The sequence below is a fragment of the Gigantopelta aegis genome, unplaced genomic scaffold (genome assembly GCF_016097555.1).
Source record: "Gigantopelta aegis isolate Gae_Host unplaced genomic scaffold, Gae_host_genome ctg2751_pilon_pilon:::debris, whole genome shotgun sequence".
Lineage (NCBI taxonomy): Eukaryota > Metazoa > Mollusca > Gastropoda > Neomphalida > Peltospiridae > Gigantopelta > Gigantopelta aegis.
Window position 1 is genome coordinate 24,396 of NW_024533022.1, and position 19,683 is coordinate 44,078.

General features: G+C 36.9%; 1 protein-coding gene across 1 annotated transcript; it reads left to right on the forward strand.

The window, feature by feature from the left end:
- The first annotated feature begins 4,783 nt into the window (after window positions 1-4,783).
- On the forward strand, window positions 4,784-18,429 carry LOC121391623 (hemicentin-2-like). The gene is made up of 12 exons (XM_041523187.1): window positions 4,784-4,793; window positions 5,288-5,641; window positions 7,047-7,307; window positions 8,221-8,481; window positions 9,365-9,643; window positions 10,617-10,919; window positions 11,594-11,899; window positions 12,341-12,472; window positions 12,732-12,756; window positions 16,429-16,475; window positions 17,335-17,424; window positions 18,268-18,429. Exons 1-11 carry the CDS (start codon window positions 4,784-4,786, stop codon window positions 17,421-17,423), a joined length of 2,067 nt encoding a protein of 688 aa, XP_041379121.1. The 3' UTR covers window position 17,424; window positions 18,268-18,429.
- Window positions 18,430-19,683: the final 1,254 nt, after the last annotated feature.

The following is a 19,683-nucleotide window of genomic DNA, read 5'->3' on the forward strand; positions in this document are numbered from 1 at the left end:
ACTTCGCCCTCTCAAAATTTGTGACAGAAACGACTTCGCTCTATTTGGACCTCGCGTGAGGCCTGCATAATAGTCTTATCATCAAAGCAGCAACCTAATTTCTTTTAGTTTCAATTTAACTAAATCCATTTAGGATTTAATTTAATTTAATTTTAATTTTAATATTTAACAGAATAGACAGGTTCCCCTTTCTTGATCCTCTTGGTAAAACAAACAAACAACTTTCACCAAAATCATCTTTATTTAATATTTGACATATTAACGGGGGAGGGGGGTAGGGGCAAACTCAGAATTAGTTGAGACAGCAATATATATATATATATATATATATATATATATATATATATATATATATATATATATATATATATATATATATATATATATATATATTAAAAATCGGAGAATGGGTCCACTTAGGTGATTAGATCCTATGACGCAACTACCTCAGGCGAGCGCTCAACCGACTGAGCTAGATCCCGCCTGGTCAAACTAGGAGCGAACTGACTTGGGGCGAACTGGCATGGGTACGAAACGTCTGGTACCTTTGACAAATGACTTGGGTCTACTCCCAGCAGTAAAGTATAAACAGTCTTGCAATTCATGTTTTTAATTATTCATACTGTTATTTAATGGACAATTTAATGATAAGAGATGGTTAATACAGATCGATGTGTTTTCCGATACTGACCACCTTCCACCCTCCCAATCCGAAAATAAAATCAATGAACCTGCTATTCTACGTCATTCATTATGTTTTTCACGGGAATTTGACGTCACTGTAATTTATACCAATACTCTATTTCAGCACAATTTAACGCATCTAACAACAAATGGAATCAAATTCGCCACTCTTAATCACTGGTTAGACATTTCATTTATCCGCAGGTCAAAGCTGCTTTAACTTTAACCCAGGGTTAGGGTATATTTAACTCATGGTTAGCGCTAGCCAACGTTCGAACAACGCATTTTTCAATCGGTGATTAAATTTAACTCTGGGTTAGGCACTTAACCCAGGGTTAGCGCTAACCCAGGCTTCGAACAACCGGACCTAGACCTCTAATATGGTTTTTGAGTATATGTAAGAAATATAATAATACATTCGTGTCCGCTAGATACCATTTATCTTACAACTCGTTGTTTAAAACGTATCCAACTCGCTTACGCTCGTTAGATACATTTTAAAACAACAAATAGTATCTAACGGCCAGTCATGCAGTATTCTCTGTTGGTACAACAAGGAAAATGTATTATTTAGTTTTTGTTACTTGTTTTTTAAACTACGGCTGTTTGGCGTATTATGTATAACATAAGGTTATTTCAACACTTCGCCGAAAAAAGAGATTGAGGAAACCCACAGCCATTCATAGCCCACTCCTACCGATTGAGCAGGAAGGGTTTTCTATGTGTACTTTTTAATAGACAAGACAGTACGTACCACGTCTTTGATGCACTGTTGGTGGGGCACTGGTTAAGGTAGAGAAAAACCCGAGTGCAGAGAGTGCGATCGATCCGGCGATCCATCACACATCAGGCGACGTGGCCACGACAGTGATATCAAATACTATATAGGTATCGCCGAGCCAAATGTGTTTCTCTCGTAACAATCCATGTTCTATGAATGGTACATCAAAGGCTTGTCTTGTCTGGGTGGAAAAAGCGTGTGAAAGATTAATTGCGATTAATGGCAAAATACTGCGGATTTCTTATTAAGGCTGTGTGTTACAGTTATCAAATGTTTGATAGCCAGTGATTAATAAGACAATGTGCCACGGATAAATGTGGCTTTCAATGCTAATTATTATTAACAACAATACCCCCCCCACCCCCCCCCCCCCCCCCCCCACACACACACACATACACCAAAAACAAAAACAAAACACAAACACACACACATGTGTTACTCTCAGCTGTCACAGAGAGAGAAAGAAAGAAAGAAATGTTTTATTTAACGACGCACTCAACACATTTTATTTCCGGTTATATGGCGTTAGATTTTGAGAGGAAACCCGCTGTCGTCACTACATGGGCTACTCTTTCCGATTAGCAGCAAGGGATCTTTTATTTGCGCTTCTCACAGGCAGGATAGCACAAACCATGGCCTTTGTTGAACCAGTTATGGATCACTGGTCGGTCGAGAGAGAGAGAGAGAGAGAGAGAGAGAGAGAGAGAGAGAGAGAGAGAGAGAGAGAGAGAGAGAGAGAGAGAAGACCGACAGACAGACAAAATGACAGACATACAGAATGACGGAGATGACAACTATAGTCCCTCAACTATATTTTAGTCCCCTCCAGGAAGGGACTAAAACATAGTCCTTATCCCATGGGAAGTTGGTGCGCCAAATATGATAGTTTTAGGTCAATAATGGCAGAGAAACAACGATTGATACTTGTTGATACCTAACCCCTAATGTCACTCCGGGTTTTAAAACCCCGTTATTTTAGTCAAAACTCTCCAGAAATGTGCCTCCTTCACAAATGGGATTGGACTTCCATGTAGTAATCCATGCACCTGCCTTTCTTTGACACACAGTAGCCGATGTGTATTTTTGTGCTGGGGTGTCGTAAAACATTCATTCATTCCATCTAAAACGAGCTGTGGATCTATATACTTGTTTCCTGGCAGCTAATACAAGTAAAGTAAAGGTTGTTTTAATTAACGACACCACTAGAGCACATGGATTTATTAATCATTGGTTATTGAATGTCAGACATTTGATAAATCTGGAACGTAGTATTTAGAGGTAACCGGATATTTTTGTCCATTAGTAGCAAGGAATATAATTGTATATGAACTTTTTGCCACAGACAGGAAAGCACATACAACGGCCTTTGATGTACCAGTCGTGGTGCACTGGTTGTAGGAACCGGGAAAGAAACGCAGTCAGACAAGGTTTAGAATATTTACTTTTTTTACCATCAAATAATCCAGTAATATTATTAGTAATTTGCTCATTCAAACGTATAAGCTTATTGAATGTGTTAAAATAGTACACTCGGATGAACATTCAACATGTAATAGTTATATTGTATGTCGAGTTAATTATTACAGCACTATATTATGATAAAGTTGGTAAATATATTAAAGTAGTAAATGATTAAACAGAAATAACGCACTGGCACAAGGATTAAATTCCTTTTGGCCCCACAAATTGTCTCTCATATCATTACTGGGACACGATCCCATGTTAGGAATCGCACGTAGTTCCCAGACCACCAGGATAACCAGTCGCCTACCAGGACATTCTTTAGAAGAATGTTCAGTTAACCGATAACATACGAAGGACCTACGAAACAGCATATAACAAAATCTAAGTTACACCAGTTGTGGCGCTACATACCACCCCTACACATGAAGATACGTTTGACCTAGATATGTTGCTGATTGTTCACCTACATAAAACACACATACACACTGTACCCGGAAGAAAGCCCGTCTGTACGAATCGGTTTAATAATGGCTGTGTTCATGTACATATTAGTTTCTATGACCGCGGTTAATCACGTTCTCGGTGAGTGTTTATTACTTCTATATTTATAAAGCAAATATAACAAAATGGAGCAATAGAACGGTACGCGTTCATAAGAATACATCTCGAACATGTAAACAAATGTCTCTCCAGTCTCCGTGGTGTAGTGGTTAAGCTACCGTGTTGATAGGTACTGGGTTCGGATCCCGGTACAGGCTCCCAGCAAGAGCGAGTTTAACGACTCAATGGATAGGTGTATGGCCACTACACCGACGTCTCTCTCACTAACCACTAATTACAAACTAACCACTAACTTTCTGCCCTGTACAGACAACCCAAATAGCTGAGGTGTGTGCCCAGGACAGCATGCTTGAATCTTAATTGGATAGAAACACGATAATAAATATAAATTAATTAATGAAATAAGCCCCACCATCGCAGACACCCCGTAGATATCGGCTGTGATCCATAATTTCTTATGAGTGTTATATTTTCTTCATTAATGTTGACTTTATCTTTAAGAAAGACTTCAAACGGTTGAGTATAAACTGTCACAGACATAACATGCACACACGACGCGCACGTTCTACCACTGAGCTACACTATATGTATGTATGTATGTATGTATGTATGTATGTATGTATGTATGTGTGTATGTAGGTATGTATTTATGTATGTATGTATGTACGTATGTATTTATGTATGTATGCATGTATGTATGTATGTATGTATGTATGTATGTATGTATGTATGTATGTATGTATGTATGTATGTATGTATGCTCGTGTGCATATATGTATAGAAAGATATATTGATATATATAATATCTCGGGTTCCCCTACAGCATACATATATAATAACGCACTTGTAACGAAGATATACTAATTTATGGCCTCACAAATTATCCTTGCTGGGGATCGAACCTGAGGCACCGAATTAGCCCGCAATTTGATGACTGCCATAATAACCATTCAGGCACAGAAACATTCTTAAATAGAATACTTAGCTATCCGACATTATAACTGCACTCTAATGCAGATGCATTTTGGGGCAAATCTGGATCTGGCAAGTATGTATAAATGTATGAATATCTATATGTTGCATGTATGTATGTATGTATGTATGTATGTATGTATGTTCTTGCTGACCTCAAAAATTGTCTATTTTGCTGTTGGTTTGACTCGATCCTATTAAACGGATTCGATCACAGTTCCCAGACCTCCACGTTAACCATTCGGCCACCTAGGCATTCTTAAATATTTGATAGACGATATAGGTGAGCCGTATATGATGAAATGTTGTGTCATATTTAGAATGTCAAGAGGTCAGTGATTTATAAGCGCCAAATCGTGAATTCTACATCAATACATAATTATTTCTACGTATGAGTGCCTGCTGCTGCTGCTGCTGCTGCTCTCTCTCTCTCTCTCTCTCTCTCTCTCTCTCTCTCTCTCTCTCTCTCTCTCTCTCTCTCTCTCTCTCTCTCTCTCTCTCTCTCTCTCTCTCTCTCTCTTGCTATATGCTTATGCGAATCGAATAATAGTTTGTGAATATTTGTTTCAAACAATTTGTAATAGTGGAGCATAACCATATGTCTGACGCCATATAACCGTAAATAAAATGTGTTGAGTGCGTCGTTAAATAAAACATTTCCTTCCTTCCTTAATAGTGGAGTACATATGTTGCCTTTAAGAATACCTGTTTGTCCTGGTATCAAATGAGTTGGCAAATTCGACAAGTCATGACTTCAGTCAAAGCATTTTATGGTGGTAGTGATATATATATATATTATTATTATATTTTATTTCTATTTCATAGGGGCATCACTGTCCATTTCTGGATCTTCATCTTATGCAGTGTTGAATAAGCCGTTTGCCTTGACGTGTACAGTGTTACAGGCTGCTGGTCTGAATGATAAAGTACACTTCTTTACAAAAGCACAAACGGATGCGTTTGTTTCTGTCAGACAGAATGGTGGCTCGTGTTCGTTGTTCAGTAGACCACCTGCAGGTTACACTGTATCCTGTGGAAGTGGAACAGACACCAGCTTGTCCACCACTAAGACGTATACTCTGGTGATCAACAGAGCTGCAGTACGTGATGCTACAGACTGGTGGTGTAATCTGGATATAGCTGGAACACGGAGCAACACATTTAGGCTGCAGCTCAGCAGTAAGTTATGAATTTAGTTATATATTATATGATAAAGAAATAAAGTCTCTGTCTAAAACTACAGAAAGTTATTCACGTATGGTTAATGTAGTATTAAAGCCGATGACCATAGCTTTCGATTTACGTATTTCTTTTATTTCGTATGCTGAGCTGCTAGAAATATCAAGTTGACCAGTAACACGTTGCATTTTCCAGAATTATCATTTCAGCTAAACGGTGTAAATAATATGAAAGATAACGGCATGCAATCTGTAATAGACGATTATTTATTATATAATATTTAGTGAAATATCTTAAAATATCAGTGAAATAAAAGTGTTACCAGTCACTCAGTAACGATAACACATTTTAGAGTGAACATTTATTTCACTATTTCACTCTAAAATGTGTTATCGTCACTGCAGAAAGTGTTATCCTCAAGTCGTCTATTTCGCATGCTTTTACGCCTAAAGAGATATATAATTATACATTAGTAAACATTATACCCGTTTACGCTGTCGTTCGCCGTGTGCCAATTAAAGTTAATATTTGATAAATATATATTTAATTAAAGTGACAGGCTCTAGTTTTTGAACACTACGGCTTATCGAAGTACATTTTTCTTATCAATTCATATAGTATCATTAAACGTTACATGCAAGTACAACTTGGGATGGCGGTGTGTCGAGTACCATAACTAGCTGACCTCGACCTACTCCTCATGCATTACATTATATGAACTCTTTCTCTGGGTCATGTATTCCTTGTCAATTCATATAGGATCATTAAACCTTGAATGCAAGTATAACTTTTGATGGCTGTGTGTTGCGTGCCACAACTAGGTCACCGCGACTTACTTTTGATGGACGTATCATGTGCTTAAATGCCCACACCGTTTCCCCTGTCAAATGTATGAAATATTGACCCTAACCTCTCCCAGAATTCACTACCCTAAACCGATTTATTTTTGATGGGCGTATCACGTACTTCACCTGCACTGTTATATTTCATTGTTTAGAATATCTTTTCTGTACACCTGTTTATGCCAACAATTGTTTATGGTCATTCTGGAGGTTTTAAAGGCACGAAATGCCGTTCTCATAATTTTAAAAACGCGCGTACGTCTATGTTTTAGATGGGGATTAAAGTTTTGTATCCAGCTTAAACTTTAATGCTATGGAAAATATACAGAACACAAACCAAAATAAGGCATCACCGAGATCAGTGCAGGATGTTCCACTAAAAAGCACACACGTATATTGGTGGAAATATTCTAACATAAGACTAACTATTATGTATCAAACATTTAAACTATACAGCATAAAATACAGCAACTTTTTCTAAACCATCCTCCGACATTGTTAATGCAGTGAAGCGTTTATATTTTGCTAGAAATATTAAAATAGCTTTCTTTTATCTTTTTCAGGTGGTCCAGACTCTGTTACATTCAGTCCATTACCACCTGGGTCTGTAGCAGAAGGAGACAGTCTGTCTGTGACATGTGCTGCTAGTTGTATACCACCATGTTCCTATTTCTGGACTCCGAGACATCAGCCGATCTCACCAACCTCTCGGTTAAAACTGACAAACATCAACAGGAGTCAGACAGGAAATGTGTACACGTGTACAGCGACCAACACATTTTTATCAACATCTAAAACTAAACAGTTCACACTGACGGTGTACTGTGAGTAGTATAATTTAATTTGCTTCTTTTGTTAGTTTTACTTAATGAATGATTAATTCACTTGAAATCTTAAGAGATCATTTTAAAATTCTTCTTTACTTCAAAATGACCTACAGTAAACAGTCAGAATTATAGTTGTAGATCAGTTTGATAGTGGTGATTGTTTGAGACACATTCAATGTCTTTGATATGTAAATAAAAACGTATAATCTATTCTGACTGAATTCGAACCTACTTCACAAGTCGTATGGCATTTGAAAATATTGTGGGCGTTAAAGCGCTCGCTTGAAGCACGGTCGGTTTGGGATCGATCTCCTTTGGTGGGTCCATTGGTCTATTTCTCGTTCCAACCAGTGCACCACGACTGGTATATCAAAGGCCGTGGTATGTGCTATTCTGTCTGTGGGACGGTGCATATAAAATATCCCTTGCTACTAATGGAAAAAATTTAGCCGGCTTCCTCTCTAATACTATATGTCTTATTACCAAATGCTTGACATCCCATATCCAATGATTAATAAATCAGTGTACTTTAGTGGTGTCGTTAAACAAAACAAAGTTTAAATTTGACAATCCCTTACCTTAACGATTCGGACAAATATGGCAAAAATAAATACAGTAATTGAACTGATTTGAATTGGGACTCTACACTAAACTGACTAAACTGACAGATAATAAAGTACAAAAAAAGCCATCAAAATGTGTGAATACAGTAACAATACTAATGCTCAGATAGTTTAGAATTAACTTTTTTGTCTAGCTGGAGAAAGACTGTATGAATGTCTCATGATTACTTTTACCCCCTCCCCCCCCCCCCCCCCCCCCCTCCATTTTAGGTTAGATATGACCCCGTGTATATTTGTTAGGTATCAACAAAGTGATTGAATTGTTATTTGCATTGTTTATTTTGTAGATGGTCCAGACAGTGTCCAGCTGAACACCACTTCTCCTCTGACAGTGAAGGAAGGTGACAATGTAGCTGTGCCATGTGAAGCGACTAACTGTTCTCCATCCTGTTCTTTCACGTGGAAGTTTAAATCTCAGATAAAATCAACCAGCGATGTGCTGTCATTAAATAACATACAGAGATCATCAGCTGGTGACTATACGTGTACTGCTAGGAACACGAATACACAGACACCATTAGACAAGACCATTACTCTGGATGTGCGGTGTGAGTAAAATATTTGGTTTCATTATTAGAACATTAATTCTTCATGTATATAGGTATTTTAATACAAGTTAAATACGATTTTCGATTGATATAGGGATTCATGGGAAGGGTTCGTGCCCGAACACCATGCTGTGACATCCACGCTACATAATGTTCTTAACTATTATATGAATACAGAGTGCCTCGTTTATAGGAGGACAGCTACTCCCAAGGGGATCCTCTACTGGAGAATATTTTGTAAAACAAATATTTTTATAATGCAAAGAGAATTGGAAATTCGTTAATGACTATTGGATCTTTTCATTCATTAACTTGAGGGAATACTTGTAAATGTTAAATGTAGCTGAATTAGTGTAATGTTTTCAGATACCAACACATTTTATACGTTCCATACTTTGTTGTTAGCACTGTACTTTTAATAAGTGCTTATAGAAGGCATTGATAACTATCCATTGTCCTAGCTTAATTAATGGACTAATAAACATTTGTAATAATGCACAAAGTCCGCCGACCCTTCACCTACACGGCTGACCAGTGACATCGTGCATACATTTGCATGTTAATGATTTACCATGCATATAAATAGGCTACGCTCCATAAATATTCTTTGTTCTAGCTTAATTAATGAACTAATCATTTCAATTCAACTTATTTTCGTGCTTATATCCAATTAAGTTTCAAGCACGCTGTCCTGGGCACACACCTCAACTATCTGGGTGAGAGAGAAGAGGGTGTAGTTGTCTTACGTCTACCCATTGAGTCGTTAAACCTCTGGGTGGGCCGGTCATGAACTAATCAATGCTTGCTATAGTACACGACGTCCGCTGACAATTTCCTATTCCACATGGAATGATCCATTTGTTTCTAATATATGTACTTGCAGACCGATCTTCAACCACATCTCTGACTTTGAACTCTCAGTCTACAAAGGCTACAGTTGATGAGCTGACTGCTATGATTCTGAGATGTGATGTTGACAGTAATCCAGAATCTCACATCAAACTGTTAAACAATTCACAGACTCTGCGTGAAGTGACAAATTCTAAAATGGCTGAGTACACATGGAACGAGGCTGGATGTCTGGATACAGGACACTACACGTGTGAAGCGGGAAACAACATCAAGTCAGCTGTCAGTGAAAGTGTGCAGCTTGTTGTTAGATGTGAGTTAAACAATATCATTAGTGATTAATGTGATAATTTTTGACTAAATGCTACTCACTAAGTTCTAGCTCGTTAAAAATAAAACGTGTTTGCTTTCTTAATCAAATTACTAATAGCATACAATACTTATTTCATACCAAATACCGCGCACTTAGTGCTTTAATGAGTTCGTTTATGGTATATGTATTCTATATTAATATTATAGCCATGTCATAACACATTTTCCTGTTTATATCATTACCCATTACTTAGGCAATTTGCTCATGATTCTAGTAACTGGGAAACGCTACATAGAAAGAAATAATATGAGGAATATAATGGAGGGCCGATCCTAATTTGGTCCTTTTTTCCATGTCCGAACAGAAATAGCCCTGTTGTAAAGCGTCCACCTAATTATATTTCTCGTTGCATCCAGTGCTCTTCAACTGGTAAACAAAGGCTGCGGTATGCATTATATGCGGGGATGTGCATATAAACATATTTACTGCTAATCGAAAATAGTAGCCCATCGAATGGCGGCAGTAGGTATCCTCTGTCGTTAACCACATGTCCATAATTAAATGTGTTAGCTCATTTTACTACTAGCAGTAATACATACACAACTTGTCTGTAAGAATACAGCGTACTTTATTTGTGTATATTGTTTTGAATTATCTGTAGCGGCGGGGCATAGCCCATTGGTAAAGTGCTCGGCTAATGCGCTGTCGGTCTGGGATAGATCCTGATCGGTGGGCTCATTGGGCACCACAACTATCCTGTCTGGTGTGGTGCATATAAAATATTCCTGGCTACTAATAACAAATGTTGCGGGTTTCCTCTTTGAGACTATATATATCAAAATTACTAAATGTTTGACATCTAATAGTGAATGATTAATAATCAATGTCCTCTAGTGGTGTCGTTAAACAAAACAAACTTTAATTATCTGTATGGAGGCAAATTGTAATTATTTTAGCAATTAATATATTTCAGGTTCACCAAGACAAGATCATCGAGTTCCATTCCAGAAACAGTTTGTAGCAGCAGTAGGTGGTGATGTAACTCTGAAGATATCTGTGATTGCCAACCCAACACCGACATTCACCTGGTACAAACTGACTAATGGAAACAAAAATAGACTTGGGTCTGGTAGTTCATCTACAACTGACGTATCTGCTGTTGGAAAACTTACACTGACAAATGCTCAGCAGAGAGATATTGGTACCTATCAGGTTGTTGTGTCAAATGGAGCTAAAACCACAGATCTTGTTGAGAACCTCACAATTGATGTAGCAGGTACGAGGAGATGGATAAGCTAGTTGTAGACTGTAGCGATAGTTCAATGAGTTATTGACAATGGATCGTACTGTCACTATTTCTTGGTATTAATATTTCTCACATAGCTGGCTGCGTGAAGTGACTGTAGAATGTAGCGGTAGTTCATTGAGTTATCGACACTGGATCGTACTGTCACTATTTCTTGGTATTAATATTTCTCACATAGCCCAGTGCTATACAACGTATGAGTAGATGTGTGAGCTGGCTACAGTCTAAGTAGTTGTAGAACACTGGCTAGGATTTAAAAAAATATATATAATTGAATGTTACAACCACTCCAACTTCGTCTTTCTTTCAATTACTTTAGTGATTATGTCAAACTGATTATGCGGAACCAGCTGAAAACAGCAGTCTTGTTAGTGTAAGCAAGAAGGACTGTGGAATTTCGTTACGGTTTTCCTGTCTTTTAGGCTGTATTATGTTTGTAGAATTTCGTTATGGTTTGCCTGTCTTACTTGAATTAGTTTTTATTTTGTACGTTTTCTTCATGATTCAACATTTCTTTTAGGCTGTATTATGTTTGTATTTTTAAAGTAATTTAATGTTTACGGATAGTGTTTTGATTAACGTAAAAGTTTATTTATATAGTGAATTCTTGCGAATATTCTAGTAAGTTTCTTTGTTTCTCGCAGGTCCTCCGAGTATTCCTCCTGAATTCAAAGTATGGAGCAGAGATCCACACTCAATGTTGGTTGTTTGGTTAGAAGGATTTAACGGAGGATCAGAGCAGATGTTTATTGTACAATACCGAGCAGACACAACACCACAGTGGACGAATCTCACAGACGTCATTCCAGGAAAAGGCGTTAACACGATTCAGGAAGCTGTTATACCAAATCTTCAATCAAACACGAGATATCTGGTGCGGGTTTTGGCTTATAACAGATACGGGTACGAAGACTTTACTGAGGAACAGGAAGCTTTGACTTCACCTTCAGGTAATAATCATACTAAGAGTTTTCTTATAATGCTGGGCCAGCTGTAGTGCAGTACCATCGGTGCGAGAAATCACGTGGTCGACCCCCTGGGTGGTTCGAACTGGTCTTTCCCATCCCAGTCAGTGACCCCATCACAGCTATATTAAACATTATTTACTTATATGCAAAACACATTAGATCTTAATTGTTGGGTTGGAGACCCATAATGAGTACAGTTTTTACATAACTGTAAAGCGACCATGCTAAAATATTTTTCTTAATTTTGAGCAGGTATGACATTGTTTATTTTTTTGTTTTATTTTATTTTTATTGGTATCTTTTTTTATATTCCGAAACAAAAGACACGCATATTATTAACGCAGAAGACGTACTCTCAGTAAAATAGTGGTATTTATTGTTTGTTTTATTACAGGTGAATGTTTTTTTTTTTTTTTTAACCAGCCTCATCAAACGAAGTAACTGGAGCAGGGATTGCAGTGGGGATTGTGATTGGAATTGCTGTCGCTGCTGTGTCAGCGACTGTCTTTGTTATTTTGTGGCGACGAGGCTATGTGTGTGCATCTTCAAAATCAGGTGGGACTAAAACAGGAAACCTAAATCTTCTGGGCGTTTTAGGCTCATTTTGTCAGTCTACTTACTGAAATAATTATCATGAAAAACGTTATTATTAAAATATGTTGTTATTGTTCGGAATATTATTGTTTTCGCCAACTCTTGGCAGAAATGGACATATGAATAAAAGTTAAACATTGTTTATAAAGATTATTTCAGCATGTTGTTTGTTTCCATCGTGTTTTTATTGTTTTATATCCTTTCTTTGTTTTCTTGACAGATGGGCAGCTGTCTGAAGGTAATATGTAAGTATAACATTGCGTCTTTAATTACTTTATTTATAATAGAAACACGTTTACACACACACACACACACACACACACACACACACACCATGACACGTAGTGACAGAATGACATACACAAATATACTCAAAGGCAAAAGTTATTGTAACATGGATTGTTTTGAGTGATAAATTTATGAATGGATTTATGGATGTAAACCAGAGAAAATGTGCATGAAACAGCTCAAAGAAATGCAGCCAAGCAGTTGTTGCAGCGATTACATGCTTTGTGCAAGAAACATGGAATATTCGGGAGAAATGCTGTCCAGTGTTCACCGTAAAAGAACAGACATTCAGTCGCAAATCATTGCTACACTGTGCAGCCTTCAGAAGTCTAGAAGTCAGAAAAACACCATTAGTGAACTGTTTGATGCAATTCGTCATGCCGCACCTCAGTGAACATTGACAGATGGCGAGTCATAGGGATGCTAGAATCCACAGAAACATCATATGGCACGATATCAACAAAACAACCAGGTCAGGGACCGTCCCTGTAGCGGCCGACCACTCGTGACAACCCTTCGCCAAGACACATGGATCCGAACCACACATCTGCGAAACAGGTTCCAGCCAGCAACCCTCACAGCCCGTACTATCCCTTTCTCCAGCGTTTAGTGGCCTCAATGAGACGACGGTGCCAGCCCTGTATCACTGCTCAAGGTGGACACACTCGCTACTGGTTCTGTGAACTTCTCTCTGGACCCCCTCTAGTGAGGTGGCTCATTTGCATATGACAGGTGCGCCCTTTCCATGGACTATTGGTCGTTTCCATACCTTCGGACATTTCTCTTTCCATGTTATAACGTTTCATACACGGCAATAGAAACTTATCATCAATTATCTTTGTCTTTTGTGTGTCACAATAACTTTTGCCTTTTAGTATACAATTACCCAAACACACTTGGATAATAATAAGAACAGACACACACGCACACATACGACCACGTTTATTGAAACGGACACACGTACAAGCAAATAGAATACTGCGTCAAAATATTTTAAATATTCATTCATTCATCTATACATTAGGAGATTTTACGTAACACAAACATCTGACATTTTATACTCCTCATTCACGTTTCATCTAACCGCGAGCTTGACTCTGAAATAACAGAGAAGGAAATTCTTAATGCTGTACATATGTTGAAGACGAACAAATCCAGTGGGATTGACAAGGTATTAAACGAATATTTTATAAATTGTATAAATGTGTTGATGCCATGTTTATTGATATTATTTAATTCTGTCTTTGATTCGGGTATATTTCCACACAGTTGGTAAAAAAGGCAATGCAAACGACCCTGATAATTACAGAGGCATAACGTTAGTCAGTGGCTTAGGGTAATTATTTCCCGCCATCTTAAATGAACGATTATTAGTTTTTGATATAATTAATCATGTCATAAATGGGGCTCAATTTGGTTTTAGAAAACAGTTCTCAACGATCGACGCCGCTTTGATTCTTCAATATTTAACTGAACGAATATTGAAGAATAAAAAGCAACTGTATTGCTGCTTCGTGGACTATAGTAAAGCATTTGATTATGTCAATAGACAAAAATTATGGTACAAAATGATCCAGCTTGGTATCGATGGTAAAATGCTTAATGTTATTCAATCACTGTATGATAATGTGAAATTCTGCATTAAATATAACAATATGCTATCCAACTTTTTCAGTTGTAGAAACGGCCTTTTCCAAGATGAAGGATTATCACCGATATTATTTTCCATGTTTGTAAATGACTGCGAAATGCATTTCTTATCAAATAATTGCCCGTATATCGACATCCAATCATAAAATATATTCCTACTTATGTATGCCGATGATATGGTTCTTCTAGCCGAAATACCAGAAGGCCTTCAGTCAATGCTAAATTCACAATAAAAATATTCTACCAAATGGGACCTAACTGTAGATACAACTAAGACTAAGGCCGTAATTTTTTTAGAAATGGGGGGATCATTCGAGACAACGGAAAGTAGTTTTACAATGGTGAACATTTAGAGGTCGTAAATGAATTAATTTATTTTGGCTTACTATTCTGTTATAACGGTAAATTTAATCGAACACAAAAACGATTCGCTGATCAGGGAAGAAAAGCCTTGATTTCATTATTAAACGTGTGCAAAAGACATTATTTTAATATTGAAACAATCTGTTTTTTACACCTATGTTAACCGTATTCTTAGTTATGGGTCAGAGGTCTGGGGATACCAGTGTGCAAGGGATGTTGAACATATTCATACAACATTCTGTAAAACACTACCTGGGAGTACAACAAGGGGCATGTAATGAATTTGTATATAGTGAGTTAGGGCGTTTTCCTCTGTATATTATGAGTAAAATTAAGAATGTTTAAATATTGGATTAAAATACGAAATATTGAAAATTGTATCCTTTTAGCTATATGTGAGGAAATGGAACGATTAAAGGGTAACTGGGTAACACAAGTCAAACAAGAACTAAATAGGCTTGGACTAAACTATATATGGAACATACCACATGTTGGTAACAGAGAAAATAATATAATTAAGGAAAGAATTTACGATAATTTTAAACAACATTATTTCAGCTGAATAAAGACTTCAAGCTACAAACATATCTTAGAAAACACGTACCATTAAATCAGTTAAATGAAATATCAGAGATCCGAATTAGTGCATACAAATTAAATATAGAAACCGCAAGGTATAAAAAAACACCTTGACAGGACCGAAAGAAAATGCTCTATTTGTAACTCAAATGATATAGAAGACGAATATCATTGTATCCTTATTTGCCCAGCTATGAATGATTTGAGGAATAAGTATATTAAGCAATGTTACCACAGACGTCCAAGCGTATTTAGGCTCATTGAACTATTAACAACTGAAAACAATAAAGACATCAATAACCTGGGGAATAATAATAATAATAATAATAATAATAATATATATATAATATATATATATATATATATATATATATATATATATATATATATATACACAGTGATTATATATTGTGTGTATTATGCTGATAAGTTTTGTTTTTTTAACTTAAGGCAAATAAAGAACTTGAACTTGAACTATAAGATCACTCCACCTATAACATTACATAACGCTCGTCCTCCAGCCCCACAAAGACACAGACGTCTCAAATCCCTCCCTACAGCCACCACAGAGAGACACAAACGTTAGTTGTCACTGTGACATAAATTGTTTGTATTGTTATTCGTGTTTGAGGCAATGAATACTCAGCCAAAATTGATCACGTAAGGAAGAAAATGACCATATTGGCTGCATTTTATTTTACGAAAAAAACATGAGACATTGTTTCTAAACTCTTACCTAACTCGTGATAAACACCCTCCCTTAAAATAATCTGGGTTGTTGCTTTGTTACAGCTTTGTATCGAAATAGTCATACTTTGAATGAGAGAAATAATAAGATAACTACATGATGTGTACCACGAGAGAAATAATGTGATAACTACATGTTGTATACCACGAGAGAAATAATGTTATAACTACATGTTGTATACCACGAGAGAAATAATGTTATAACTACATTTTGGGTACAGCCTGAGAAATAATGTAATAACTGTATTTATGATACTGATACTATACTTTAGTATGTTGCTTTGTTACAGCCATCAACATATACCACTAGACGACACAAGACGTGGCAATAAAAAGGGTAAATTTAGTTTACTTTACTTTCATTACATACATGTTTATACGTTCTCCCTATCCCTTTCTCTATACGTCTCATTTCATTGCACACACATACACTCTCTCGCTGTCTTTCACATACAGATACACACAAAAAGAGAGAGGAGAGAGAGGCGAGGAGAGAGAGAGATGAGGAGAGAAGAGAGAGGGGAGAGAGAGAGAGAGAGACGAGGAGAGAGAGAGAGAGAGAGAGAGAGAGAGAGAGAGAGAGAGAGAGATTCTTTTGATATGATACTACACAATGGCTATTGTTTAATAGTGTTTTAGTTTGTCAGCTGGTGTGTTATAATTGGTTGGCACCAACCGATCAACTTTCGACTACACAATCTGCTAGAATTCCACGACCAAAAGAAGGCCTTGAATTATAAGAACCACGTACATATTGTCGTGTGCACCCTGCAAATGGCTAATTATACCTTTATTAACTACTTAATCTCTGTTTTCTTTATGTACACACGAAAACAAACCTAAAAACACTGTATATTTCCATCAAGTTTATCATCTAAACTGGAGGAACAATTACAGTTAAACTGTTTCCACACAATCGATTATGGATTTTTATAATCGATCATCACATTGTAAGAGCCAATCCAGTGTGTTTCACGATATATAGAGAATAACTAGTTAATGACGTCGAATATCTGCTGTATTCTGTGAAGGTAAGAATATGAAATTCCGAGATGTTCTGCCGAGTAGAATTTCTCATTCGACCTGAACAAGATAAAGCATATATCCGACGTCATTAAGTAGTTATTGTTCATGCATATGTCTGGATGTATAAGTGTTTGAAGAGTATAACTGTTTTTTAAAACTTGTTAATTCAGATGACCAGACAAACACATACGAGGGACTTGGAACTCGAGAAGATACGCCGTATGCAAAAATGGAACTTTATGAAAATCTCAAGACATGAGGTATGCATATCTTATTGGTGTATTAAATATTGGTTTTACTGATGTATCCAGTACACATTGTATTGGTGTATTAAACACATGACTATTATTTTGTTCTATATATATGAATTAAGTTTAACGATGTCCCATACTGGTGTGAAACAAAGGTAAATATAAACAAGCAATTCCAAAAGTATTAACGCTGCTTGTTTCTGGCAGAAAATGCAGACCATTGTGACATCTTCCGGGTTAACTACCATAAGTACGTGCTGTATTGTACGTACTTATAAATGAGTGCCCCTCCACTACGACACTTACAATTATTATTAACCAAGCTATGACACGTAATGGGGATAATTAACTAAAAACTGCTTCTACAAATCATTAAAGCTCGCAGAACGTTCTGAGGGCGGGACGTAGCCCAGTGGTTAAATGCTCGTTTGATGAGCGATCAAATGTAGCGGGTTTTCTCTTTATGACTGTTTCAAAATGACCATATGTTTGGCATCCAATAGCCGATGATTAATAAATCGATGTGCTCTAGTGGTGTCGATAAACAAAAGAAACTAACTTTCTGAAACATTTTGCCCGTGTCAAAGTCTAGGAAACGTTACCTCTTTACAGAAAGCAACGTTTTGACGAAACATAATACAAAGATCTGTGCAAAGTTAAATACATGGACGATGATATATACCAACAAGAGACGAAATGTTATAGTGAGACCAAACTGGTTTACAAAACAGACTATCCAACTGTATTCGTTTGTAATTTTATTTTTATCTTGTTTCACATGTTTGTAGTTTCTTAAATGTGGATTGTCACAGACACAAACTATTTATTGGCTTTTTATTCCTTCTTTTGCAGAAACCATTATAGTGATATACGTCACAGAATTATGTTGCACGACGTACACGTAACATTGAAACTTTCTGTTGGACTTTCACGAGGCCAATCCACGATATGCTTAATGACACGTCACAGACTAACGTGATATCTATGCAATAACTTATATTTGGTGTGACAATAATCGACATATTTAATCTATAAAAGTGCATTTTCATAGTTTAGGTTTCCTATTGAACAAAATATATATGAAAATAGTCTTATATAGTTGTATATATTGTATTTAGTTGGCTGTTTCTAAACATAGTCTTAGAGTGTGTATAATAAGCTGCGTTCACACTGTTTCACAATTTACACTGGTTTAACTAAACTGATATAACAAAACCAGTTTAACATGTAAGTGTGAACGCGATCGTTTTACTGTACTGGCATAGCGAAACCAGTATCTATAGCTAAAACACTTCGGTATGTGGTATGACTAAAACAGTTTAAATGTAAGTAAGGCGGAATGTCATTGACGTCACAGTCAGGATAAGCAGTAAGTGGTTTAGGAAGGACCTAACACACTCGAAGTCCATTGTTGTTTTGCTCAAGAGCGGAAAACTACACTTCTGACTTATACCGATATGATTTACAGTTGTTAAACGCTCGTCATTTCAAACGAAAAGTGTAACCGGCTTCGGTGGCGCAGTGGTTAAGCCATCAGACAACAGGCTGGTAGGTACAGGGTTCGCAGCCCGGCACTGGCTCCAACCCAGAGCGAGTTCTTAAGGACTCAATGGGTAGGTGTAAGGCCACTACACACTCATCTCTCTCACTAACTACTAACCAACTAACAACTACCCCAGTGTTCTGGACAGACAGCCTAGATAGCTGAGGTGTGTGCCCAGGACATATTTGGATATAAGCTCGAAAATAAGATGAAATAAATAAATAAATAATATATTATATATGAGTTTTAATTATTAATTCCTCGATTACCTTTTGGTACAAACAGACGATAACAAGTAGAAGGGAGTAATTCAGAAGGTCTACTCGTTTTACTTGATCGTGAAACTTGAACTGAATTAACTAGTCTGTATCTGCTGGCTTAGAGTGTTTTTACATGCCCTATACCACTAAGGTTTCGAATATCTGCTACCAATTCTGCAGGACCCAGTCATAATGTGAAAGCAATGAAAGCAGAACTAGAGTTTGAGCAATGGCAAATGCCAAGGAATCGTTGCCCTTATGAGGGCGCTCCGAAATTATACCTACCACCTCGGTGTAAACAGCTGTTTAATAGTGTGTTTTGAAGCGTCTGTTCGCATAATATTACTTTGTCCGCCACTGAACCCACAGGAAAGGTGGTCATTTTGGTTGTTGTTCTTTTTCTACAGAAGATAGAGCATTGCAAAATAATGGTAATAGACTTAATAATTCATTGAAAACAGATCC

Bases quoted from the DNA above. Each gene is read 5' to 3' on its own strand.
- LOC121391623 (XM_041523187.1), top strand. The intron at 7,308-8,220 runs GTGAGTAGTATA...TTTATTTTGTAG, and splicing joins GTTCACACTGACGGTGTACT to ATGGTCCAGACAGTGTCCAG. The intron at 12,473-12,731 runs GTGGGACTAAAA...TTTTCTTGACAG, and splicing joins GTGTGCATCTTCAAAATCAG to ATGGGCAGCTGTCTGAAGGT.